Here is a 27615-nt window from a genome sequence, read left to right on the forward strand (position 1 = left end):
TTGCCACCTCATCATCTTCGCTAACAAAAGTCGCATGCCAGGTAAAATTTTCAACGACCTGCAAACCTCAAAAAAATTAATTTCTTCTTTCTCTCTCTCTTCTTTTTCTTCTTCTTTTTCTTCTTTTACTTTTTCCTTCTCTCTATCTATATATGTCTAAACGAAGGGGAGCAGCCCCTTCGCCGAAGGTCTGGTTTCCAGAGCGGGAAGGTCATACAACCGTGCCTTCGCTGGATCTAGAGTTCCAGATACAAACAAAGGTCTGGTCACCAGACCTTGAGATAGATAGAGAGAGAGAGAGAGAGAGAGAGAGTAGAGTATAGAGATCAGAGAGGAGAAAGAAGAAAGAGGGAAGAAGAAGGAAGAAGAAGAAGAAATCATTTTTTTTAAGTTTGAAGGTCGTCGGAAATTTTGGTCGACCGGCAACCTTGGTCGCGGAAGATGATGAGGTGGAGAGAGACACGAAGTGAAAGTCGTCAGAAATTAGGCTGGGCGCTTTAAACAAAAAAAAAATAGGTTGGGCTCTAAGTCATTTCTTGTGGTCCTGTTTGTATTCTAGATTGTAAGGGCAATGGCGAAAGAGGGGTTTCAGATCCGCTTAATGTTGCAAACTGAATGCTAATAATCCTTGCAGAGTTTTTTTTATTTTTGACATCGTTCCTAGATTCATTACATTGAATGGCCAAAATTGGTTAAGCATTTAGAGTTTTTTTTTGTTGAAGAGAAAAAAACAACAAACAAAAACTAAAAACAAAAACAACTTAAAAGACTAATCTGCATCCAAAGGAAGATCGCGGACCGAGAACCAAAGACGTTTGCTACCGTTTCTTCGTCCCCGTTTAGCTAACTTGTCCGCCTTAGAATTATTTTGCCTCGGAGTGAAAGTGAAAATGACGTCATCAAACTTTTCCTTCAGGAGATAGATACGATTCATATGGGTTCCTGATTGCCAATATATAGTTGGATCACCATCATTGATATGTCTTATAAGATTTTGGTTGTCGCTCTCTATATGCAGTTGGTGTATTTGATATTCTTCAGCCCATTGCATTGCACGAATAATAGCTCTAAATTCACACTCTTCAGCATTTAGAGTCGGAACAACAAAACCTATTAAAACCACCTGAATCATTCCGAAGTTTGAAAAGAGCCCATAAAAATGAGTTAATTTTGTCTTGACCTCCAATTTGTGACCAACTTGCCGATTTAACTTCCATAAGTGTTCGAGCTCCCTGTTTGGCCCCCACTTGTGTCTGAGAGTTCGATTTGGCCCCAAGCCAAAAACTTTCTGATGTTAAAAAATGTGAGGTGCAATATAGACCGATGAAGTAGAGGTGAGGTGGACAAAAAGGAAAAAAATAAATTACGAGAATACCGTGAGAGTAGGATTGGAAGGATAGACAAAATTTGGGAGCCAAATCGAACTCCGAGACACAATTGGAAGCTAAACGGGAAGCCCAGTCTCTTGTGGGGGCCAAATCAGCCTGTAGGCCACATTTTGAAGGCCAAAACGGAATTAACCCCATAAAAATCAAATAATTTCTTAATCTAGTCCACATAATTAAAGCTTATCATTTCTAACCCTCCACTTTATACAAATTTAGTCCTCCACCCCAAACGGATTCCCTGAATTCTGAATTAACTTACATTTCACAAATGTTCTATCACTTCTGTAGGGATGAACTAACATAATTCACCGTCACAACAGTTTAGGGGATCAAAGGTCAGGATTCTCACTTTCAATTCACAATTGTTAATTTTCAAGTTTGGTACCCGATTGCCAGGCTTAAAAGCTGCAAAGAAAAAAAAAATAGATCTAATCAGAAACTCAAGTTGATAGATTCTAATCAAGATTTGTTTCCCACTACCTCAAAAAAATGAATGTCTCTGCAAATAACATGACTAATCAAAAACAGCCAGACAAGGTGATCATAAATTCAACTAAACAATTCTGAACAGAGAATGTTTTAATTTTTTTAATCAAATCGAACTCAGATTACTCATTTGGAACTTCAAAAGCCATGATTTTATGCTTTATAGCTTAGTCAGAATAATAATAAGATCTGAATCAACAGTAAGTTAGCTTCTCCAGTTAAAAATGGGAAGGCAAAAGCATCTATCTAAAATAGATAAAGCAAAAGGTTGAAGGGGAACCCATTTTTTGTGGTTTTTGGGGCAGAAGAATAAACATAATTCTTGACTAGTGAGGAATATGGCCCATCTGTGATATGTGTTGTAGAATAGGAGAGGTTCTTAAATTCCATTCTTCAAAATGGAATTTTATAACTTTTTTTTTTTTCTTTCCTTTTTCAAATGGAACAATATTCTGTGATCATTTCTTACTTTTCTTCAACCAATGACAAGTTAAAGTACTAGTTCAACGTACCGCGAGTCCACGACCAACCAAAATTGAAAACGGTTTTCAATCAGTTGAGGGAGGAGTAGTTCTTTATGGACCGGGAGAAGGGTGAGAGGCATAGTTCTGGGGAAGTCATCCATTTTCATTTGTAGTATCATGAGACCATGAATACAAGTAGGGAAAAGACTTAGGAATACGCGGGCCGTTCACTTAAAGCAACTTCAATCCCCTATCTTATCTAAAGGTAGCCCTTCTTAGTTGAGTATAGGGCCCCAACAAGGAACTCCTAAGCGCCGCGCTTGACTCTGATAGGCTCTCAAGCTTATGCCATGCTAATAGATAGAAAACTTACCGAGATATGTATTCTAATGTAATGATAAAAAATCTTTCAACACGGTACAGCCATTACCTTCCATATATGGCCGTTAACGCTGTGAGTCGCATTATCCATCTGCATGAGAGATGTTAGCAATGTTATTTCATCTTCATGTTGATAAACATAAAGATATCTGAAGCTGCAATATAAAATTCGTAACTAGATTGATATTATCATGCCATTTTATCTATTATAAACACCTGTTACCCGTATTCGTCCTAAACTTAAATTTGTTCAAGAGAAAATACGTTTCAAGTGGTTTCCCTTTACGAGTGAGGCTTTAAAAGTAAGTCTAAAGAATATAAATCTACAAAATGAGGTTCTCTCAAATTTACAATTTAAACAATCCTCTGTATAGACTAAATTCCCAGTTATCTGTTGATCATAATATCATATAAATACTAATTCTGTTGCTAAATATACTCAAGCAAATGAATCTATCAATGATAAAGTTTCATAAAATGACAAGATTCCTCCCATCACGTAGTCTGTGTTCAATGAAATAAACTACTAAAATTGATGATCTTTCTTTATCTGATTTTTTTCAGTATGAAACTTGAACGATGACAGAGATTCATGAATTAATTGTATACTACTACTACTACTAATACGTCTAGTGTCGTCTAACATATAGTTATATATAAACTCAAGTCGGATTATAAGGTTTAGTATTGCATATAACTTTTTACTGTAGTCCATATTCTTCCAAAATCATCAACTAGAGCATTAAGGCACAGGAGAAAGTACTACTAAAATATAAATGACACAGATTAAAGAAAGAGAACTGATAAAGACGAGACAAGGGCAAGGAAAGGAAGAAATGGTCCTTGCCAAGGCTAGGACATGTCCTCTCATTTGACCCAAGCAAGTATGGAAGAAGTACAAATCTTCTACTTTCGGCTCGAATCCTTAATTCATGTGGGCGTGGGACCAATTATCAAGCGGGCAACGGGAAGATGTTTTGCTCCTCTATAAGACATTTTAAAAGTTGAATAAGTACCAAACTTACACAAGGAGGCAAGAAAGAATTGTATTTTATATTCTATTCCTTGCTTCCAAACAGTTCCCAAGGGGTGAAGCATCTCTTTATAATATTGATTTTCTTTCTATCGTTTACATGTATCTAATTCCCTTGTTCTTAGATGCTTTAAGTCAATAGAATCATCTTCCATATCTTTAGCCTTCCACCAATTATAAAACAGAGGAACTATGATTCTTCTATAGCTTCAGCTGTAATTTAAACCCATTTAACTAGTCCAAATCTGACTTAACCTTTTTGAAGATAACTACTGTAGAAGACCCCCCCAAAAGCATAATTCTTATAGGACAGATGTGGGTCTTTCTATATATAAAGTTTTAAGAATCCCATGAGACTTACAAGTAGGTTAAAGGAAAGAGAAAACGACAGATTCGAAAACGGGTCAGAAAATTCCTATCTTTCACCATAGAATAAGGTTCCTGCTTTTTTTTCTAGAAAGACCAATGAATAACACAAGTTTGATGGATCTATTCTTGTACATTGCAAGGTGTTCCAAAAAGTTATAGTGCAGAAATTGAATGTATTTATTGCCTCCTGAAAATGGAAAGTGAAGTTTCTCAAAAGGGCCCACAGATACCCAAAGCATAAATCGCTTTTCGAGTCGCTATGAAGATTGGATAGAATCAAGTTTCCATCAACAAAAAATTTGTCCAAGATTCTATTCCTTACCTTCAGGTTTTTCATCTTTATAATGTAGTCTCAGGCACCATATTTTTTGTAAGAACTGGTCGAGAAAGAGAAGCAACACAAGCAGGAATTTTTAAGTTAACTTTCTGCAAGTGTTGACAGGTTTCAACTTCCAGTTAAGTAGTAGGGAGGATTAACAACAAAGAGAACAAGGTAAGGAATTATTTAGTACTAGTCATAATTATGACACAGATAATATCGACCTAACGCTGATTATGATCTTACCAATAGGCAATGTATAGTCCGCATGAATATCAACATCATCAAGTAAAGAACAACTTACCTTCATCAAGGATGTTTCTGCAAAGTGGGAACGAACGGGTAGAGACAGGGCTAGTTCTCTCAACTGATGCTAAGCCTCGATTAAAATGGACGCCTGAGCTTCACGAACGCTTTATAGAAGCAGTCAATCAGCTTGGAGGGTCAGACAGTGAGTATATAAACACAATCTATCTTAATCAGTAGAGAAGAAGAGTCTTGTCACTGGAATTCTTTTATCAAGTATTATGCTGTTTATGTTTCAATTACAGGCTTTTATTGGACCTGATAATGGAACATAATCCACAAAATACTAACCTATACCATTATAATGATCATCTACACAAAACATGAGTAACGAGGAGAAATATTGATTGAAATATGATAAAACCAAAATCGTGACCTTACTTTTGAAAGAGTAGTGCAAAATTAAATTTTAAAAGAAAAAAAACAACTCTAGAATTATATAAAGGGACAAGTAAAATAGACAAGTAACCACTACAATGTCGGGAAAGTGTCCCGTCTACTCTAACATATAAGAAAATGTACATTAAGCGATGCCCCTAACATGTGATTTTACTATGTTACAGAAGCTACACCGAAGACAGTTATGAAGCTAATGGGAATTCCAGGACTTACCTTGTACCACCTAAAGAGCCATCTTCAGGTATATCACCAACGCCCTGCTTATTATTTGCGACACTAACTACCGGCTATTACAAACTGGCAGAAGGAAAATGCAAGTTACTCTTCTTGCTAAAATGAGTTCAACTTCTTCTTGCAGAAGTATCGGCTCAGTAAAAATGCCCATGGTCAAGCTAGTTCCGGGATCAACAAGAACGGTAAGAGAACATCACAATCATTTTCCACATTATTTATACAAGTATAATGAGAAATCTATCAGGCAAGACTTCTGTTAAGGTTTATTATAACATAGAAGTATTCTAAGAAACACCAACTAATCTAATTTGCAGATTTAAAAGATGTGATAGCAGGAGACAGGATGTCTGCAGTTTGTGAAGCTATTATGAACAACAATTCTCTTGGGCCTCAACCAAACAAGTAAGAACACTAAATTCCTTTATTTGTTGATTGTTTTCTCTGACAAGTTTAAACTAAAGTTAGTTCTGAATTCAGAAACTTGCAGATAAGTGAAGCACTGCAGGTGCAAATTGAAGTACAAAGGAGATTACATGAACAGCTTGAGGTATTATTTTGTTATCACTAGTTTATGAGCACGGGTCTGTTTAAGCACTGAACAGGCGGTAACGTTTTTGTACCATAAGTTACATGTTACTACTGTTGAAATTTAACTTCTTCCATCATGAAACAGAAGCTGAATATGAGGTTACCTAACATAAAAACTGAGTACACCATTGGTTCTTTCAGACTTTTCGAGTTAGAAGATTTAGAATAGGTTAATTTAGTCAAGAATAGTGGGCATGGTGAGGAAAACATCCTCGCCAAATACCGTCCTCTGCAACCTTGCACAAGAAAGTAATGTCATAAGAATCAAGCTAGATATAGGGTTAAGATCAAAAGTTTGAAGAATTATGAGACAACATAATAGTTAGTATAGCTCGGGCCATGGATCAGAGATCTTTTATTACCTACAATATATATTATGGACGAACAAGTGTTCTCCTTTAGTCCTTGTTATTGACCGCTTTTTTAATGTTGTGTCCTAAAATTGATTATGCAACCTTATCTCTTCTATAAGCGCATATTTACTTAAAGGCTGCCATACCGGAGCCAAGGTTTAAATATTTAAAAAAAATAATAATAATTTCTTCGATTGATTAACTTAAAGTCCGTAGTTATCTTGTAAATATCTCTAATAAGCAAAGGTCATTTTTATCAACATTCTCAATAAGACTTCTTCTGAACTGAACCAGGTGCAAAGACACTTGCAGCTCCGAATAGAGGCCCAGGGAAAATACCTAGAATCTGTGCTGGAGAAAGCTCAGGAGACACTTGGAAGGCAAAACACTGGTGCCGCTGGTCTAGATGATGCCAAAGTTCAGCTCTCTGAACTGGTCTCCAAAGTATCTACAGAATGCATAAGTTCTGCCTTTGGTGGGTTGAAAGAACTATCAAATTTCTGCAATCAACAAACACAAACAACCCAGCTTGCAGATTGTTCAATTGACAGCTGTTTGACCTCGTGTGACGGATCTCAAAAGGACCAAGAGATGCAAAATATTACTATGGGGCTAAAACCATATAACGACAGTAAACAGTCGGTTTCACAGGAGATAGTAGAACCTAGGCTTGAGCTTATTAAACCAACATGGTCTGAACAACTAAATGGAAATAAAATATTTTGTTTACCAACAGGAAGAGTGACAGAGGAGATGATTTTCCCAGTAAAACAAAGCTCCACTGATGTATCTTTGAGCATTAGTGTTCAAGGAGAAAATGGGAAATCTTACGACGCAAAGCGAACAGAGAAAAAGAAGGATGACAATTTTCTCGACCATACCAACAGTATTAGATCAGTAATGCAACTAGAAAATGAGAAGAAACAAAATGAGTTCGAACTTAAATATATGAATTCAGACCTTGACCTGAATGTCCATGAAGAAAGTAATTCTCTTAATTGCAGACACTTTGACTTGAATCAGTTGAATGGATTCAGTTGAAGTTGAGAGATATCAGTGCTACAGTGAGATGCAAATGAGAGTCCATAAGCAGTGGTGTTTCACTTTTTTGTTCAATCTCAATTTATGTAGTACTGAAACTTGTCAAACAACTACAGATAAATGAGCACATAGCAGTTAATTCAACCACAATCAGATAATATCACTATAAGTAAGGAAATAAGAAAAAACTGAGGTTTTACTGACACCACAAAGTTGTAAGTATGTGTTTGGTTACTTGTAAGAGTGAGTAAGTAAGAGGAATCACTTGCAATGAAATCCTACTATCTCAAAGTTTGTGGATTTCTAACATGAATAAGGTTAAAAGAGGTACCCCCCTATGCAAAGATTAAACATAACAAACTTACTAACTAAGAAGAAGCTTAAACAAAATCATCCATATTCCGAAGAATAAGTCCAATGAAAACTAAATGTGGTTCGAATGTATACATGTAGTTTACCTGTTTACAAAGAAAAACAAAGTCTAAAGTGCGAGGTTTAAAATGATGAAATCCAAAGCAGACTTAGGAGAGTGTAAACCATATATTTATCCATTCTGAGACGGCTTGGAGTCCATGAACACACTTTATAAAGAAGCAGATCAAGTTTTATTGATGAAGACTTCTTTCTTTTTGGTAATGGTGAAATTTGAACCCTGGTCTCTCTGATGGAAAGATACATACGCGTTACAACTCAACATTTCAATGAAGAAAGTAATGTTGGAATGGGCGGATTAGTTGTTCAGAGGGAAGAAGAATATAGTCTAGAGTATGCTACCAAGGACCCGGGCATGGCGTTTTCGGTTAGAAGTTAGAACGAAATAAGAAACTTCCAATGGGATATGTGACAATAGTCTCAGTAGACCAAAGGATCTCATGGCAACAACATAATATCTAGGATCAGTTTTGTTGGGTGGTTTTGAGCACCCCCCCCCCCCCCCCCCCAAAAGCTAGATCAAGACTCAAGAGTAACGGTTTTCCCGCACTTATAAAATCACTCCCTGCCCCTTCCACAACCAATGTGGGATTATAGTTAAAGAAGAAAAAAAGAAAGTAAACCCTGAAATGCAGATTAAACCCTAAAAAAGATTTAATGGAAGCCAATTGTTGTTAAACCAAATGAAATTAGAACTTCTGAAAATTAAATCAATAAGCCACCTTAAGCTGGAAGACAATAGCCCTAAAATATTTACAATGTGCGAATGAAATGCATGATTGGTAGAGTAAGCCCTAAAATCCAAAAATGCAGATGTGAAAATGGAAGTATAAAAGTTCAAAATCATTACAGACATAGTCGATGTCTCCCTCTTCCTCAGCAATCGTCTCTCTGCTTCCTGAACATGATCGGATCGTCTCTCTGTCTCTCTCTCACTAAACTGACCTTTGTTTGTTTCCCGCGGATCTTTCAACCTCCTCGCCTTTCGACGTTAACCGTTAGCCCCTCTCTATTTTGGCGGTAGACTTTTTTTTCTTTTTTTTTTTTTTTTTTGTTGAACAAGCTTTTCATTAATTAATAAAAGCGTTAGGAGTTGAGTTCTTGAATTGCACCGTTTCGAAGTTTCTTCTGATTTCGCGCGATTTTCTGATATGGATCAGAGATTGCCAGTGGACTGAATGCTTCTTATTGTTGAAATGTTTAATAAGATTGATGTTGTCGCTTTCGATGATTATTGACTTTAGATTTTGTTCTTTCGCCCATTCTAGACCATGTAATATTGTCATAGCTTCACTTTCTTCACTGTTTCTCGCCCTCGATGTTTTCACTTGCGCTTCAATGAATTTGGATTCTGTGTTGTCAGGGCCGTGCCTGACAATTTAGAGGCCCAGTACAAAATTTTGATTGGGAGTGCTTTGAACGAACTCACATTGTTCTACACGTGAGATAATAACTAACCATTTTTGAGTAATTTGTGTCATAAAATTATAAATCAAATGGACTAATGTCACTGTTACAAATCAGCCAAACATTTCTCCAACCAATTTATTTTTTAGGGTTAATTCCGTTTTGGCCCCCGATTTGTGACCAACTGGCCGTTTTGGCCCCCAATTGTGTCCGGCAGTTCGTTTTGGCCCCAAAAATTTCCTAATTGGCCCCAAATTCTTTTCAATCTACCAATTCTAACCCCATGGCATTTCTGTAATTTATTTATTTATTTTTTCCTTGTCCACCTCATCAAACAATTACACCCTCACCTCTGTCCACCTCACCTCTGTCCACCTCACCCATCTTCTCCGGCAAAAACTTGCCGGCCGGAATAAAAAAATTCCGGCCGGCCAACTTTACCAAAAAAAAAAAAAACTCCCTTTCTCTCTCTTCTTCTTTCTCTCTCTTCTTCTTTCTCCCTCCTCTTCTTCTTCTTTCTCTCTCTCTTCCTCTTCTTCTTTCTCTCTCTCTTCCTCTTCTTCTTCTCTCTCTCCCTCTCTATCTACCTACTGTCCGGCGAAGGGGAGGATCCCCTTCGCCGGACGTCTGGTTTCCAGACCTTCACGGTCTGGAAACCAGACCTTCACGGTCTGGAAACCAGACTTGAAGGCCTGGAAACCAGACCGTGAAGGTCTGGTTTCCAGACGAATCTGGACTTTTCCAGATTCGTCTGGATCTGGAGTATTCCAGATCCAGACGAAGGTCTGGAAACCAGACGTCCGGCGAAGGGGATCCTCCCCTTCGCCGGACAGTAGGTAGATAGAGAGGGAGAGAGAGAAGAAGAAGAGGAAGAGAGAGAGAAAGAAGAAGAAGAGGAGAAAGAGAAAGAAGAAGAGAGAGAAAGAAGAAGAAGAGGAGGGAGAAAGAAGAAGAAGAGAAGAAAGAAGAAGAAGAGAAGAAAGAGAAAGAAGAAGAAGAGGAGAGAGAAAGAAGAAGGAAATTTTTTTTTTTTTTTTTTATGTTGAAGGTGACCGGCCGGAATTTTTATTCCGGCCGGTCACCATCCGCCGGAGAAGAAAGGTGAGGTGGAGAGGAGGTGGTGTGATGGAGGAGAGATAAGGTGAAGTGGAGGAAAAAGAGATAGGTGATGTGGCTTTTGTATGTTTATTATTTTTTTCAGAAATATTTCCGTTTTGGCCCCCGAGGATAATTTGGTAAAAAATTTGGTCCTTGGGGCCAAAACGAACTGCCGGACACAATTGGGGGCCAAAACGACCAGTTGGTCACAAATCGGGGGCCAAAACGGAATTAACCCTATTTTTTATTTGAATAAGTTTTTGTCTTTATAGTAGTATTATTTAGAATTTGAGGAAAAGAAATTAATTTCTAGGATAAAGTCTGAAGGCAAGGATTTTATTACGCTCCCGTCAAAAGAAATCCATGAAATCGATTTTTTGTCATTAAAAAAACACAATATTTTTATGAACTTATTAGATGTTAGTATTTAGAGAGAGAGAGAGAGAGAGAGAGAGAGAGAGAGAGAGTGAGGTTTAGCCCTAAGGTTTTAAAATTTAGAAAAAAAAAAAAAAATTATTCTACAAACGGTGAGCCCAAACTCAAGACCTCCCACTTACTAAATCTACACAACTAATTGCCTAACCAACTGAGCTACATTACTTTTTTGTTTTAAGTCTTTCATCTTTGGCTTAGTATCACCAACAAGACTAAAAGAACTTCCAAAAGTAGGCCTTGTGGTGGGGGGCTCTGTGCGGGCACACGGCCCGCACCCCCCACCACACGGTCCTGTGTGTTGTGTGCTATTAAGTTGATTTCCACATTAGATGTTACATTAATAAAAGATGCATCAACATTAATTTTTATGAATTGAGAACCCGGAGGTTGCCATTTTTCATTGGATTTTTGTTTCTTTTTCTCAGTGATTTTGTTGTTTCTCGGATAAGATACTATCATTTTTATAATTTTGAAATTTGAGCATATATATAGTAGTTATTCTATTTAATAAAGACATTTTTTTCTTTACATGGACTTCAAGAGTCATTACAGAATATTACGATTCAAGACATTCCGAGTGTTTAAAGGCATTTATCAATCTGTAAAGCCATCTTAAGGGGCCTAAAGCCCATCTAATCTACCTTTACTTTGTTTACACTCAAGTTCAATAAACCTTGAATTTCCATTTCAATAGGATCGAACGTGGGACCTCTAGGTTGCGAGATACGTGTTCAACCACCCAAGAAATGGTGAACAAACATGTTATTTATAAAAGGAGAAAAAAACATTGTTGCGATAATTTACATACATCATTTATAAAAGGAAAGAAACGTTGTTGCGATAATTTATATACATCATAATTCTTTTTGATGATAGACAACCAATTAGGAGGGCTACTAAGTAGTTTTAGCATTTCTTAAACATAGTTTTATTGATTGAGTAGAATCCTCACCAACAATACAAACTGATACCAAGAAGAACATCACAAATTAACAGTTTCTTCTTTGTTTTTTATTCTCTCATGCTCACCATGACAATTAATTCCGGCCGAGAAAACTATTAGTGGCTGCAAGAGGCTCTAACTTTTGGGAGGAGGGTCATGATGTGTGTTTGGTCCTGTTCTGTAGTCACCACTGTTTTCCAACTCCAATAACATCCACCTTTTATCTCCTTCCATCAAATCCTTCAAGATTTTGTAATACAAAAATAAAATATAAAAACAAAAAGTATATATATTCAGTTTATTTATCTATATTAGGTACAACCCTCACTTTTCGGCACAGACGATACTATCACGAAAATTGTATTAAAAGATATTCAAAAATCGAAAGACTTGCCTAAAATCGAAATCATTTTAGTTGGACGGTATGTGGCTCTTAGTAGGGATCAGGGTTCAAATCTTATTGTTCGAACATATTGAGACAGATTAGTCAATATCCTTATATTGAAATTTTGTGATAGATTAGAAGATTTAAAGATAGGGATTGATTGATACCACTCAAACATATTATCTATATAAAGGAAGACAATTAAATCAAGATCAATCTCCAAAAAATCTAATAACCTGCACCTCAAGATCTTGGGGAGACAAGCCTTTATCCATCAACTTAAAGCTTCCTATAAGATGAAATTGACAGTCATACAAAAAGATTATAAGACATGCATAATTACTAGCAAATAAAAGGCCAAACTTACTAGAGAGAGGAGTAGATGCACCATTTACAGCTGACAACAAGATACAGGAGAGGCCCAATAATATCATTACAAGTCCAAATACAAAAACCTTCCTCTCCATCATGAACAATGGTTAAGCTCAAAAGTTATAGCTTAATAGCTTAGTTTTTGTAGTATTAATGCAAATTGCAAAGAGGAGGTGTTGGTTGGTATGCTGATTTATAATATTTCCAATCCAATTGAACTCAAAAGTCATGATCCATAATGTCATGTTGACGTCATGTGTAAAATTTGTCTTGTTGAAATGTTCGGGTCACTTTTAGTCGGATCAAGTAACATTAATGATTTAATATATATATAGTGCTAGTTTGGTCACTTTTAATCTGGTTAAGTAACATTTTTTATTATATATATACACACACATTAACCTCACTTGATCAACTTCCCAAATATTGCATCACTTTTAAGCTTATGTCAATTTGATTTGAATATCATTGGTAAAATTTATAGAAATTATCCATGGTTGTTTCACACTTAAGCTCCCTGGATAAGGTCTACACCGGTTTGCAAATATTAGCACAAACTACAATTTGATAGAAATATGGGTTGTTTTTGCTTCAATGAATTATATGCTCGATTGTTGTGCATAATACAGTTGATACCTGTCAATTTCTCAATATTTTTAAAAGATGCATCTACATTCAATTTAACATATGGATTATTTGAAGGTTTCCACTTGCTACTCTTTGGAGGTCCTTGAGAGTTAATATAGATCTCCTTAAAGTGTTCTACAACCTGCAAAGGTGAAATAGACGAATGTCGGAAACATCAATCACATCGCGCTTTCCAGATAAACTAAAGAATTGTGGCATAGAAATTTGCTAAATTATAATTTTTTTTGTTTCTTTATGTCATGTCAAGAAACTATCCATCCCTTGTGTTTTAGTTCGTGACAGGTGTTACTTATATTCCTCTCTTTTAGTATCAACTAACAGGTTAACAAACATCGGACTTAATCGTGCATTGTACGTGGTTTCACAAGTCCATAACCTAAATTTTTCTTCTCAAAATATGAAAATCATACTCCATTATTTAGCTTTGAAGGTCTAGCAGAAGAGGGCACTCGTTATCCTAAAGGGTTAATTCCAAATTAGCCCCAAATTTGTGATTAATCGGAAAATGTGGCCCCCATATAAATCTAGCATTCTAATTTTGCCCTGAGATTATGTTTCCGTTGGTCAAACTTAACCACCAATGTTTTATTTCGTTTTTACCCTTTATTTTGAAAAGTTTTCCTTCCAATCCTTCCTCCCTTTTTTCTCGTCGGAAAAATTAGCCAGAGAAAGAGAGAGAGATGGTGGGAGGAGAGGAAGAAGAACAAGAAGAAGAAGGTTTGGTGTTGAATTTTCAATCTTTCTTCTACTTCTATAGATGAGACATAGAACGGAGGATGAAAACATGAGAAGGAAAAGGAGAGAAAAAATGAGTCTGTTATGCAAAGTAAATTTGCTTAATTCAGCTGAAATCCCTCGCTAGATCTTAACGAGGGTCTTCAACAACAAATACAAAATGCGAAGAGATGAGAGAGAGACATGATAACTAAGAGTGAGAAAATAAATATAGGAGAAACGGATAGATAGAGGAAACAAAGAGGGAGATGGAAGAAAATTATCATATGATGAAGATGAAGTGTTTCGCATGCATGAAAATAGGAGTTTGGACAGGAAACTGGTCATAAACTCGGGGATCAAACGGGAATAACCCTACTTACAATTATAAAAAGAGAAATGGGTTCAAGATGATTCACTTAAAACCAAAATAGATATGCATTTAGATTAGGCCAAGATTGAATAATTATCAATTGCTTTTGTTTTAAGTTCTATTAATTAAGCCGTATAACTGATCCTAATCCCTTAACTTTTTGTCAATCCCAAATCCCAATCCCTTTTAAGTAAAAGAGGGTATCCAGGGTTAAGTTCCAATTTGATGGTTCTATAATTTCCATCATTACCACCCTTCCGATGGCTCTCATTTTAATGTCTTTTTAGCAATGGATTCTTAGCTAAGTTAGGTTTATACTTTTTAATTTTCATTTATTTATTTGTAACGAAGAACAATCAATCAGATACATGGCTATTCGTTATTTTCTTTAATTTTTAAAATGAAGAAAGCATGACATATAATTGTTAGTTCTCAATCTTTCGAGGGTTTAATGTTTTACTTAAATCCGAAAAGGTCGTAGCATTTTGATTATAGTGCGCAAAGTACGCTTGTAATGCCATGTGTTGCACTTAACAATTTCTTAATGGCATGTTAGTGGATGCTTACTCAGAGTGATTAGTGTGTGCATTGTGATTATCACTTTTCTATATTATTTTCCTTAAGCATAAAATGTAGTACTAAATAAATCATTAAATTCACGAGAAATTTTTGTTACCTATAGTCTCATGATATCTGAGTAACTAGTGCACTAGAGTTGATGAAGCAAGTAATAGACGTGATCATAGAGACATCGAGTACACGAGGCATCAAGCCAATCTCCGCGAACAAATGACCTAATTTTTGAAGTTTGAATTACGACAAATGACTTTAATAATTAAAATCTAATTTGTCAACCTCAAACTCAAAAAATTAAAATCAAAAGTGAATGGCAAAAAGCCCCAAAACTAGGGTTTTTGTTTTTCTATTTGGTATAGAGATATTATCTCATTAGTTACGATACAAGTTGAGAACATAAGTGCAAACTAGTTGGTTTACTTTTCTAGACCCAACGAAATCTTTTCAGATTTTATACATTTTATGGTTTTTCTCTGTTCTTTCTTGTTTGCCAGAGTAGAGAGAGCAGTGTTGCTTAACTTATAGATTTTTTTTTTTTTTTGTTGAAAGAGCTTAACTTATAGATGGTTTAGGTTTTTTAATTTAAATTTTCATTTGAAATGTCTCTAGTATGACTTCTTTTTCTCGAAAAAGCACCGTCGTCATTTAAATTTTCATCTTCTTTACCATCACGCTCACAACTTAGAGTCCGATTCCCCGAGTCCGATTCCCCTCCGTAAAATGGATCAAAAGAAAACACTTGGGAACTTTCACATTCAAAGAGAGGATATTCTTATAACCAAAGTATAGTTTGTGAGTCCTGCCCATTCATTATCAATTAGTTTGAAGTTTTTTTTACGTTGAAATGATCATTGCATAAACAAAAACAACATAGAGTTATTAGAGTAGTATAGCACGGGATGAAAAATCACGTTCCACGTCCGCTCACCCTGTGTGTTCCTAGATTTTTTAGCTAGGATATCTGTCTGAAAATTACATTTTTCAACTAATATATTGGAAACGAATAGATCAAAAAGAGAATTTTAGTCTTAACATATTTATCTGCCGCTTTCGATTGCCAATGGAGCTCCTTTTTGTTCTCTTGTAAGTAGAGATGATGGGGTTGAGACTTGAGACTTTTGGCCCAATACATGCCGTGGAGAGTTGGTTGAGACATATATGAGAACAATCACAAATGAACAAGAGACCGATATTATTCTTTGTAATCACATTTTGTTCAAATTTGTGGTGTTTTTTGAACCTATCGTGTCTCTTTTCCTTTCTCAAGTGACATCGAGTACACATGGTTTTTAAACCTATCACGTATAGGCATAACTTCGATGCCATGTTATATTTGTGTCACCCACCTCGAAACTTATTGAGCATGTATTGAAGAAGATGTCGATATTCATTAACCAAACTTAATATGAAACTACAAAATGTAAACGAGGGGAAAAAGAAAAGGAAAAATTTAAGAACCAATCAAGAAAAGGAAAAGAAACGTCAGACTTTTGAGCAACTCTTCCTTCTGCATAAGTATCACTTCCAAGAAGTGGTGATCTCTATCCCAAAACTCCACTCTAATGAATGGAATCCAAAGATCTCTTATTTGTAGGTGTTCAAAACTTGGAACTTCTTTATTCTTAAATCGATCCCGATACCTGCAAAATGCCAATTATAAAAATCATTAAGTTATTTCTTTCCAAGAAGTATAAACATGTAAAGATTGTCCGCGCATCGTCTCTCAGAAATATGACCACATTGACATAAAAACATGACCAGTATGGCATTATTCAAATCAAACTTATACATAGGACCGACTGATTATCTGCTGCCTCACTCTCGAATAGTATTGACACGAAGATGTTTTATAAGCAGATACCCTTTCTACTTTAGGCTTGGGTATTTTGCTGCAGTTTTTGGAGCACTTGTGACTTTGATTGTTCGGCGTTCTTCTTCACACATTTATAATCATCTCTATGAGCACTTTTAAAACCGAAATAGAACTCAATTTTTAGAATACTAACTCCATCATGGATTTATTATCCGCCACGGAAACTAAATACAACCATATTATGCATCAAAGGTTTTGAGATGAATTCAGTAACCGATGACAATTTGCATCAAGAACCGAAGAATGGGAAGAAATGCTAAAATCTAAAGCTTACCAGGAAATAGCTTTCACCCATATGCAAACCCTGCAACGAGAAGCCATATTCATTACAAGGAACTGGCATTCCAGAAGAATGCACCAAAATTGCATCCTGACCAAACATCGCTCTCATGTCAAGTGGTCCACTAGTAACTTCAGTAGGAACTCCATTGATAAACACAGTTATGAACCCTGCAATCATGATATTTGGAGGTCAATAAATCGATTATGTTCTCTGTTTATGTAAAATTCAGAGAAATGTGCAACATGGACCAAGGTACAGGTATCAGGATCCAATACTGGTAAAGGGGGTCGAACAAGGTGAGTGAAAAATGTCCAAATTGATACGCATATAAACATATAATTTCTTGTTATATTAGTTATTCTATTATTATGCATAAAAGACGTTAACTTCGAATTGTGGTTTGTGGCCATCACAATTGTGTGCAAGTACAAACCAGTACATGAAGTCTCAAACTATATGCTCCTAGTATCCCAGTGTCAGACATGAGTGTCTGATATGACAAAAGAAATACTATAACAGCTACCCGTGTTACATAGTGGCACACTAATAAGGTAGCCACGGATAAAAATTATATGCAAATGTTGAAACCGAGGAATGAATTTTGACAAATTTCGGTGGAAATTTGCGAAATATTTCACAAATTCAGATTAGGCGCATGGAATCACACTTACAACTATTTCATGCATAGTTTGCACAGACATGAGGAAATTTTCTACCAAAATTGTTGGAAATTAAAAAAATTCCGCCAGCATATTGGAAATTTTGGCCGACATAATGGAATTCTAGCAAAACATCCAAAGAAACTAAAACCAAAAACATATCTCCTTCCTTCATCTTTTTCATCTTCATTTTCTTCTTGCTTTCTCATAGATACCGCTTGATTTTTATGTTACGTTTTTTAAATTTATTTGATTGATTTACTCATTTACCGCCAAACTTAACCGCCTAAATTGATTTTATCTTAGTAACACCCCTGATATAACTGTATAATTGATGATATCTTCTCAAATTAATAAAGCTTGTTAACTATTAACAATTATTAGTAGGAATGTTTTCTTTTGGGTGGTATAGTCAAGAAGTTATTAAATTTACCCCCAAACGTAACTGTGTAATCGTTAATAACCTCTCAAACTAATAGATTCGGTTAATCCGTTATATACATCATTTTTATGTTTCATAATGGTTTAATAATATGTTTACTTGTAAACTTCTAGCACATCAAAGATCATTAATGATATTATGAAGTTCAAGCAAGTAGAAATTCATTAATGATCTCGAATGGAAAAAGTTGGTAATACTTGTAGTTCACTTAAGAGTATTAAGAAGATGGGTATTTGAGAAACAACTCAAACCTAATTGAATCCTATTAGAACAGTAGTATTTGACAGACAACAAAAAGTCTAGTTTTTGCATTTATCAATATTGTCCTCGCTTTTGACACACAAGCCCAAATCCATCGGGTACAGGAGCAAAGACTCCACAAGCCCACCCACAAGGCCTCAACAGTTACCAAGCTTGGGCTCGTATCTGTAGCCCAAACTCGGGATGCCCTTCCTTACGATGTGGGACTATGACTTTCAGCCTCATAGACGAGTAGTCTTCGGCTCCGTTACCACCTGTGACGACCCAAGCCCCAACAAATTAACTATATATGTTGTCCCTGCTTTTGGCACCCATGCTCAAACTAAAAAGTACGGGGTTTTGTTCTTAGTAGAGGCTCCACGAGCCCACCCAACAGGCCTCAAGACTTACTAAGCTTGAACTCCCACCTATATCCTTGGCTCTAGATGCCCTCTTAGGCGAGACTATTACAAACCAATTGAATTCTTCAAACAAATATGTGTTTAAGCTTACTCACATCCTACCAAAAGCTGGGTGTTGAAACATAAAACTCAAACCTTCTCAAATCGTACTAGAAGATTGGTTCTCGCTACACAAATAACCTAATCAAATTTGATTAAGAGAACAATGTTCACGAAAAACACAAATTCTACTAGAAAATGGTTCTTTGTGGAACTCAAACTCAAATAAGCTTCTTCTAACAAATGGGAGTTTAAGAAACATGATATTAGAATTACGTTGTCAACAACCCTTGGTTGGAGTGGTTACTAAGTTGGTTTCCACCTTTTAGGTCTCGGTTTCGAGACATGGATAATAATATTACCTATCTAATAATATAAAACAAAAAATTGTGCTTGGTGATTGGAGACAACTCATCACGACAAATTCTACTTGAAGATGGGTGTTCGTGAAACACCTAGAAACCTAATAAGCTTCTTGTGGAAGATGGGTGTTCAAGAAACACATCATACTGGTCACTGTACCAATACTACTACAAAATGGGTGTTTAAGAAACTACCCAAACCTAACCAAATATAACCAACTAGAGAAGATCAATGATCCAGTAAGAATCAGCAATTACTCTTCCATTCAAAAAACCAATAAGGCATGAAGGGGGCTATAAGCAAATGACAACTAATAAAAATCCACCATATCAATTGTTTTTGCTTTCTATTGTCCTTATCCAAATTCCCATTGATTGGGACTTGATGAAAGATTGTTTTAAACAAGATCATGAAGGATAACAACAATTTTTCCATGTATTCCTCCTCCCAAAAATCATATCCGAAATAGTTTGATGATATGAACATTCATTCAGATATAAAAAACTTTATCATGCTAAGTTGAAATTGAGAAGTTGGGTTTCACATAAAAACACCAAAGCCATCAAAACAACCACTTATAACAAGATCAGAACCAAAACCAAACAAACAAAAATTAGGGGAATAATGAAAACCAATGCCATATAAAATCTACTTAATCGATAGAGTTTCTTCTCCTCCTTTTTATTTTAAACCTTCAACATTGAATATAAAACATAAGTTTCAGATATTGAAGACATGGGTATTGAAGAAAAACAACTAATTTCTACCCAAACCATATTCAAGAACAAGTCGACACCATACAACCATATGTTCAACAATTCCTCAAGCAAAACAAACCCTAAGAGGAAAAGGGTTTTAGGAAGTATTACTACTCTCATTGAATAGAAAAAAAGGAAACCCTAGACTGAATACAACTCTAGATGACTAAATAACTTAAGAAAACTAAAAGGAACAAATTAAGTGGTCCCCAAAATAATTGATCAAATTATAAGTACAAATTTGTATCAATTAGTATAAGAAAATAAAAGAAGATTAAAATCTAAGTGGTCCCCAAAATTTGGAAGATCAAAAAGGGAAAAAATTATAAGATTTAGGCCTAATAGTACAAAAAAGAAGATCCTCTGTTTGCATGTAATAAGAACACTGTAGCAACAAAAAGAGAAATTTTTGAAGTGATAAAGAGTTAATTAACCATGCAACTTACCTGCAGTTTGATAGTTCAAATTTGAAGAATTAGAGTTGCAAAAACTTGAATTTTGTCCAATTTCTGAAAGACCCATTTGTTGAGAGATTGAGAAGAAATCATCAACACAATTACCACTACCATCATCACAAATTCCTAATCCTCCTCCACAAGATGATGGTGAAGAAGAAGTAGAAGAAGAACTAAGAAGAAATGGGGATTGAGAATAAGAATGGGTAGGAGCAAAACATGAAGATGATGAAGAATATGAATCATTTGAAGATGAACAATTAAGGGTATCATTATAATAATGATGAGATTGAATTAAACCAGTATTATGATTTCCAGATGAAGATTTATGATCATTAGTAAGAAGACCAGCTTGAATCTGACGTTGGCGACGTCTTGATCTTGACCTACGATTTTGAAACCAATAGAAAACATTTGCATCACCCACAGAACCAAATTTCTCAAGCAATTTTCTAATTCTTACTGTTTCATCTTTGGGTGGATTTACCATTCCACTATTGAAGATTGATTCAAGAATCAGGATTTGTTCAGGTTTTGGAGTCCATCTTGACCTAACTTGTTCAGTTTTATTAGGACTATTTGAGTATGAGCTAACTTGTTGGTGTTCTTCCATTACTCTAAACTTTCAGAGATCAAATAAAGTTTGGGGTAAAATTTAATGGTGGAATCAAAGAATAAGAAAAAACCCAAGTTCAAAAAATACCTAATAAGAATTGAAAATGAAGAAAAAATAGAGAAAGAGAGGGAGGAGTTGGAGAGAGAAAGAGTGGAAGTGAGAGAATGAAAGGCACGCACAAAATGGAAATGAAAAGGTTCAAAAGTGGTATTTAAAGCCAGGGGAGGGAATGTTGCTTTGTGCTTATGATTACTAAAATACCCTCTCTCATAGATTGAGATTGCCGCCGGTATTTCTGGTACAATTACTTAAATGCCCTTCTTTTGGAGGATAAAAGACATTTGTGAAATGAGGAGGCCCTCTAGCTTTACTAAGGAAATATCTAAAATTGTGAATTTATCCTATTTTCTTTGAGAAATGTTATTTCGCCCGAGAATGGGGCAAAGCGCAGGTCGTAAGTTTGATGTGTTCGGTTTCTATTGGCCCAGGCATGTGGAGAGAAAAAACAATTGGACCAGTAGGAGCCAACCACAGTTTTCGAGCATGGTCGACCTTTATTTTTGGGCATAATAACGTTCCTGATTTTCTTTTGAGCTTTTACTCGCTATTGACTTCATTGCTATTTTTACTTAAGAAAAAGTTGTATAAATTGATTTAAATACATAACAAAGTACACATAGTTGTAGCTAGTCAATTATTACCGTAGTTTGTTTGAGAGTTTATCTGATAGAATATAGAATTGTTAAATATTGAGAATGATACTCTACGTAATTAAGAATGGAGGTCTATGTAATTCAGTATTAGTACGTTAATTCAGGAATCAGGTTTTTTAAGTTTTTGAAGTTAAAAATAGATAGTATATTTGTGGACGGGTAGAAAATCACATGGTTAGAGAGATCGTTTGGGTGGGCACCAGCAACTAGGCTGTCAAATAGACGGGCAAACTAGCAGAAGGTCAGTTCTGGTTGTTGGCTAGCTGGGTAGGCGAACGTCCGGGTAGGAAACGGGTATTGGTAGACCAACGTCTAGGTAGGAAACGAGTACTAGTAACTTGTAGATCTGCACAAGAGAAACAAAACCGTGAAGTCCAAGGGCACCGGAGATGGTGCCGGCCAAGGACCCTCAGACGGTCAAGTGAGTAACTTAGTTCGATAAAATAAAGTGTTACTAATGATAGTATTGTCGTTGTAGCGTCGGAGGTGGCACGACTCTTAGAGTGGTCGAAGCGCGGATCTACGGAGTGATGAGTTGGGGTAGCTTCTGGACTACTCGGTCGGCAGAGTAGACTTCTGATTACGACAGAGTAGACTTCTAGTCACGACAGAGTAGACTTCTGATCACGGCAGAGTAGACTAGCAAGATAGAAGAAGAACAGAGAGCCTATAGCAAGATCTGCTGAGGTATAATATAAACTTCTGGCCGGAACCTCCTCCTTAGACTAACCTAGATAAGAGGTTATCGGAGTAGATGAATTCTAGTCGGAGCTTTTAGTAGAGAATGAGTGAAGTGATCGGAGTAAATGATTTCTGGAGTGCTAAGTTGAGAGTGAGTAAGTGATTTCGAGTGAGAGCTTGATGTCCTTTTCTAAGAGTGAGGCTTTTTATAGGGTTTAGAGGAGAGTAACCACCCTTGTGGCGTAGGTCAGTTAGATCTGCAACAGTAGGATCTCACTAGAGTGCCTTCGTAGCCGTTGATCTCTTGATAGGGCATCGTAGCCCTACGATGCCTGACACCTTAGTCTTCTTGTTGTCAGTAGAACTGGTCCATTACTCCTTTAAAGTAGCGCAAGACTCGATCTTCTACCATGACCCCAACGTGTAGCGAAATACTAGGAATTGAGATGACTCATTCCTCAACTGCCTAGCCACGTGGTGGCCTGACCGTGCGGAGTCTGAGTGGGTTGGCACGTCAGACTAGGGTTGTCATGTTAGGAGAGTGGGCTAGGACGAACACGCCAGACTTACTGAGCCTGCTAGGCATGTTGGGCTTGCTAGGTGAGGAACTTTCGATGGGCTTTGTTGCTAGGCTAGCTGGGTTGCTAGAAGGACACACCTCATGTTGTATGCAGGCGGGCATAGAAGGAAGGCTCGATACGAATTCCGTCTCTGTTGAGCCCAATGTTGTTTTTGGACCAATATAATATTTTGTTTGGTTAAGAGAACAATATTTTTATTTGTTTGGTAAAAAAAAAAAATTTATTTTTACTTAAAAACTCAATATCTTTTGTAACATTAGCCGTTGCAACCCTTTTGCAATTTTGCAAGCTACTCTCAATCCTTTTCCAAGAAGTCAAACGCTAATTCAAACCACTTACAAACATTTGGAAATTACAAAAAATACTTAAAGAGCCGAAGACTATAAAAAATGAGTAATACTTTTTCACCAAAACAAAAAGTTTGTAGGAAATTCCTGTGTAGTATTTCCTTTATATTTCCTTTATATTTGTGAATATTTGGTGAAAACTCTTGAAATTAAGTCAATGGTAAGAAGAAAAAATGTATGAAAAAGCAAGAAAAAAGGAATATAAGCTAGGATTTGCAAATGATGGACATGCAAGTCATTTGGAAACAACCACAGTATTTGAGTAGGGAAGAAGTTGCAAAATTCTGAAAATAGAGGTGTATATGTGAAACTTTGAATGATAAGGAGATAAAAATATGAGAAGAGGGACAAGAAAAACTAGGGTTTGGGGTGGATAGAGTTTGAAGGGTTGCATGTGATGTGAGAAGAAAAAGAAAGAAGATGGTCAATAAAAACAGTGAGACCATTGTTTGTTTATTAGGGTAAAATATTTGTTTCTCTGACGTAAGAGTGGGTTGGGAGACATTGTTTTACAGAAGACACCGACAGGAAGCCCTCTATCTATATCCTTGTTTTCTCTCTCCCTCTCTCTAGATTCAATACTAAGTAAAATGATAGGAATTAGTTCAACAAAAAAAAAGTAAAATGATAGGAGTGAGATGTGTCACTGAAGTCGGCTTAGACATCTTAACCGACCATCTATTGTCTTCTACCCATTTTCTTGGCATATTTTCCCTCCTTGCTTCTTTAATAAGGTTCAAATTGATTTAAGTGAAATTTTATAATGTTTGTTTTTGTCTGGCTCGTCTATACAACTAATCTCTATTCAAACTTAAACGAATCAGACGAGTCGATTTCAGACGATAAAAAACAATTGTCATCTACTACTGTCTATTGCGCCTCACTTTTTCTTCGTATAAGACAAAATTATATATCATAACAAAGACAAGCAAATCTTATAAATATGGGGCGCTCTCCCATGCTGTCTAAAGGGTGCCACAACTATATAAAGGTCGACGCAAAGGCCAATTGCGTTAAAATCCACATGACACTCCTATAACCAAAACATATGTAGTTATACTAACTAGTATCAACAATGACACTTATTCAACATTTCTACATGTCTGAAGGGATTCTAAATTCAGACGGAAGCTCTAGGACTGATACTATCCACGTTGATAATAGAACCCAATCAGTCTTTGATAAATAATCGTATGCTCAGTTGTTTTTTTTACGTGTATTTCAAGAAAATACTAACTCAATATAGAACATTGTACTGTAAGTTTGCAGTTTCTTACCTTATTTAATTCTATGCAGTTATCAAATACCAATCATATATTAACTGCCCATCATATAGCTAGTAGACCTGAAAAATATGTCAAGTACAAGAAAAGATTGACATGTTGTACTTTGTCTGGTTCTTGTCTTCCATAAAAAAATGAAACGTATATTGTTGACTAGATTACAAGTCCTTTCATCAAAAAATACCTTAAACAACAGTTTTATTCTATTTGAGTTTACGTCTACCCAAACTGCATTTAGACATTTATAATTTTATTTCTCAAACTCCTACATATTTTTCTTTTATATGTTTCAGCAAGATCGTACGTAACAGGACACGATGAACTTGGGATCAAATGTTAGTTGGACCACTAGGCAAATAGACTTTTTGGTGCTCCACTAAACTCAATAAATTTGAGACAAGTCCTCTAAAAGACTGCTATTTTGTCAGCCCCTTTCACATGCTAAAGTTATGGCTATTGATAACTAAGTATTTTAATGTAGAAAGTACAATATGTTTTTCAATACTTATTAGATTTAGATTCAATTTCTGATATGTCGGCTGAAACAAAAGTATCCAATATAAAGATTCATATAACTCATAAATCTAGGTTACATAATATAATCCACAGAGATCTGAATTTCTGAACACACAAACAAACTTGTCAGTAAAAAACCTAATTGAATATGTTGGGGGTGTATAAGGACTGAAATACCCAAACCCCATTTAAGTTATATGTTTATATGCTTCTTATTTTGGGTCTATGTTAAGTAATTAGATCTTTCACTTGTTTTTATGTTAGATTCTGTTTAGGAATTCCTTAGCATTTGGTATTTAAACTACATTGCCCCAAGTGGCCAAGTTTGAAGTTATGAAAACGATTAGTTGAAATTGATGTTGTGCGTAAGTATAGTTATTATGTTGGTACAATTTTTCGACAGACGAAGAACCTCGGTATTTTATCTCGGAAGATCTGTTCGGTCTAAACAAAAACGAAGTACAAAAATGTGGATGGGTGTTTGATTAAACATTAGATAAACAGAGAGAATTCTTTGATAATACTATATCGAGGGGAGAGCATTTATAAAAATTGAATTTATACAGTATTATAAATCCATAAACTTATTTCCTTTATTGACAAACTTATTTCCTTTATTGACATATCTCCTCGATTTGAATGTAAATATGATGTTTAAGTGACTTGACATATTACTATTGTTGAGTCTCTTTTGCCAAGATTGGGTAATTGATCCATGTTGAGATGAATTTGGCAGAGTAAAGTCCCATTGAAAGTCCCAGTACTAACATGCTCAGGGACAAAGTGATAGTCCACGTCGACATAGAATGATTAAAAATATTAAAGCTTCTGAGAAAATAGTCCCACATGAGAGAAAGTTGATCTAGTAATCAAAAATATAATGTCTAGATCTTCTTCACTCATTACCAATTGATTTTGAGTTGGATGATCACAAGCTTCAGTGAAAACTGAATTCTCGTTGATCTTGAAATGAAATTACAACTATTTATAATGAAAATGCTAACTAACTCCTAAGTAACCTTAACAAACTATAACGAACTTTGGGTTATGATCTCATCCATTTCACTATGATTCAGTACAAAGCACTCTTATAAAACCACCATGCACCTTATCTGCTATAATCCCCTTCAAGTTGAAGGAGTGTGAGAACAAACCTTCAGTTTGAACTTGAGAGATCCAACTCGAGGATCAGGAAGAGCTTTAGTGAGGGTGGTAGCAGGCTGATCAATAGTCGAAATGTAATGAAGACTAACCATTTCGGTGGCACACTATTTCTCTTATAAAATGAAATTCTAAAGCAAGGTGTGTAATGATACATTATCACAATATGAAAGAAGTGGTGAAGGGTGTGAGTAGTGCAGATCTTGAAGAAGGTAGCAAACCCACACCACTATCAAATGGGCTGACAACCCAATCAACATCAGAATAAATTTGAACACCGAAAGAGGATGACTTTGAAATTCTAAGGCCATGATCAGTAGTGTCCTTTAGATACCTTAGAATCCTTTTAGATGCATTAAGATGAACATCAATAGGTTTGTGCATAAATTGGCACACTTAACTAACAACAAAGTTAATATCTGGCCTGGTCCAAATAACGTATTGAAGAGCGCCACAATACTTCTGAAACTAGTAAGATCAGAAAGATGAGTAACATCAGTTAGAAGAAGTTTGGTTTTAGCAGCTAAGGGAGTAGACAGGGGGGCCCTGGCCCAAAGCCACCAAAGCGGTGGCTTTGGGCCCCCAATTTTGAAGGGCCTCTCGTTAAATTTTTATCTGTTATTTACTTATTTCCTTACATCAATTAGCACAGAAGAGATGTTAGTGGATTGGTCCGCACAGTTGGACTCGTCCCAACTGACCCAGGTTCGAGTCCTCACAAGTGCATTTTTCTTTAGTCTTTTTTTATAAAGCATTACAAGGAACTATTAGGGGTCCCAAATTTACAAACAGCTTGGGCCTCGCAAATGGTAAGGCCGACCCTGGGAGTAGAACAAGGCTCAACGCCTGTCACCTGAGCTTTTTCTGACAGATCCAAAACATACTTAGATTGAGGAAGTGTAATCCCCTTCTGATCTATATGAGCCTCTAGCCACATAAAGTAATGCAAGGGGTCAAGATCTTACATAGAAAACTTGGTGCGTAACTCAAAAATGAGTTGCTTGCAAAGAATGGATGAATTAATTTCCTGTTACCAAAATGTCATCACTCATCAACATGAACTAGCATATAAGCCAAGCTGGTGTCATTTTTATATATGAAAAGGAATGTATCGGCATTTGATTTTGAAAACCCAGACTAAGCAAGGAATCAACTATTTTTTCATACCAAGCTTTTGAAGCTTGCTTCAGACCATACAAAGACTTATGGAGTTTGCACACATAATGAGGATCAATAGATCCTCAAAACCAGATGGTTGAGACATATAAACTATTTCTTTCATGGTGCCACGAAGAAAAAAATTGCTGACATCTAATTGCCTAATATCCCGTCATATTGAACAATAAAGTTTAAGAGATGTTAATAGAAGTAGGTTTAGCTACTGGACTAAAAGTATATGTGAAATCAATCTCCTGTTGTTGGTGAAAACCCTTGACAAC

The 27615-nt window shown here is 35.9% G+C and overlaps 2 protein-coding genes and 2 long non-coding RNA genes across 7 annotated transcripts; 1 reads left to right on the top strand and 3 right to left on the bottom strand.

Annotated features, from left to right (window-relative positions):
- Window positions 1-1516: 1516 nt before the first annotated feature.
- Window positions 1517-8815, bottom strand: LOC147558860 (uncharacterized). 4 transcript variants are annotated; one of them, XR_015234449.1, is made up of 8 exons: window positions 8644-8780; window positions 7281-7471; window positions 6660-6820; window positions 6072-6196; window positions 5359-5442; window positions 4745-4853; window positions 2769-2810; window positions 1517-1793 (listed from the first exon to the last, which is right to left on the bottom strand). It is a non-coding gene; the product is annotated as an uncharacterized LOC147558860 (long non-coding RNA). The 4 variants fall into 4 exon arrangements; XR_015234451.1 differs by lacking the exons at window positions 6072-6196; window positions 6660-6820 and having other exon boundaries at window positions 7281-7379; window positions 8644-8815; XR_015234450.1 differs by lacking the exons at window positions 6072-6196; window positions 6660-6820 and having other exon boundaries at window positions 8644-8727.
- LOC147558861 (myb-related protein 2-like) lies at window positions 4390-7566 on the top strand. The gene is made up of 7 exons (XM_086660586.1): window positions 4390-4614; window positions 4693-4891; window positions 5310-5386; window positions 5504-5561; window positions 5694-5781; window positions 5857-5926; window positions 6615-7566. Exons 2-7 carry the CDS (start codon window positions 4696-4698, stop codon window positions 7359-7361), a joined length of 1236 nt encoding a protein of 411 aa, XP_086516712.1. The 5' UTR covers window positions 4390-4614; window positions 4693-4695; the 3' UTR covers window positions 7362-7566.
- A 2830-nt stretch (window positions 8816-11645) lies between the features above and the next one.
- On the bottom strand, window positions 11646-12597 carry LOC147558862 (uncharacterized). The gene is made up of 3 exons (XR_015233543.1): window positions 12429-12597; window positions 12298-12350; window positions 11646-11916 (listed from the first exon to the last, which is right to left on the bottom strand). It is a non-coding gene; the product is annotated as an uncharacterized LOC147558862 (long non-coding RNA).
- Window positions 12598-16112: 3515 nt separating this feature from the next.
- Window positions 16113-21077, bottom strand: LOC147558863 (WUSCHEL-related homeobox 11-like). Its single transcript, XM_086657668.1, has 3 exons — window positions 20270-21077; window positions 16892-17067; window positions 16113-16384 (listed from the first exon to the last, which is right to left on the bottom strand). The coding sequence occupies exons 1-3, from the start codon at window positions 20889-20891 to the stop codon at window positions 16367-16369; spliced, it is 816 nt and encodes a 271-aa protein (XP_086513794.1). The 5' UTR covers window positions 20892-21077; the 3' UTR covers window positions 16113-16366.
- Window positions 21078-27615: the final 6538 nt, after the last annotated feature.

This window comes from Eschscholzia californica, unplaced genomic scaffold (genome assembly GCF_041429995.1).
Source record: "Eschscholzia californica isolate CP2 unplaced genomic scaffold, dmEscCali1.0.p SCAF_2, whole genome shotgun sequence".
NCBI classification, from domain to species: Eukaryota; Viridiplantae; Streptophyta; class Magnoliopsida; order Ranunculales; family Papaveraceae; genus Eschscholzia; species Eschscholzia californica.

Excerpts from the sequence above, each read along its gene's own strand:
- LOC147558861 (XM_086660586.1), top strand. The coding sequence starts at position 4,696 with ATGTATAGTCCGCATGAATATCAACATCATCAAGTAAAGAACAACTTA. Across the intron at positions 5,562-5,693 it reads TTCCGGGATCAACAAGAACG|ATTTAAAAGATGTGATAGCA; the intron begins GTAAGAGAACAT and ends TCTAATTTGCAG. Across the intron at positions 5,782-5,856 it reads CTTGGGCCTCAACCAAACAA|AAACTTGCAGATAAGTGAAG; the intron begins GTAAGAACACTA and ends TTCTGAATTCAG.
- LOC147558863 (XM_086657668.1), bottom strand. The coding sequence starts at position 20,891 with ATGGAAGAACACCAACAAGTTAGCTCATACTCAAATAGTCCTAATAAA. Across the intron at positions 17,068-20,269 it reads TTTGAACTATCAAACTGCAG|GGTTCATAACTGTGTTTATC; the intron begins GTAAGTTGCATG and ends TCATGATTGCAG.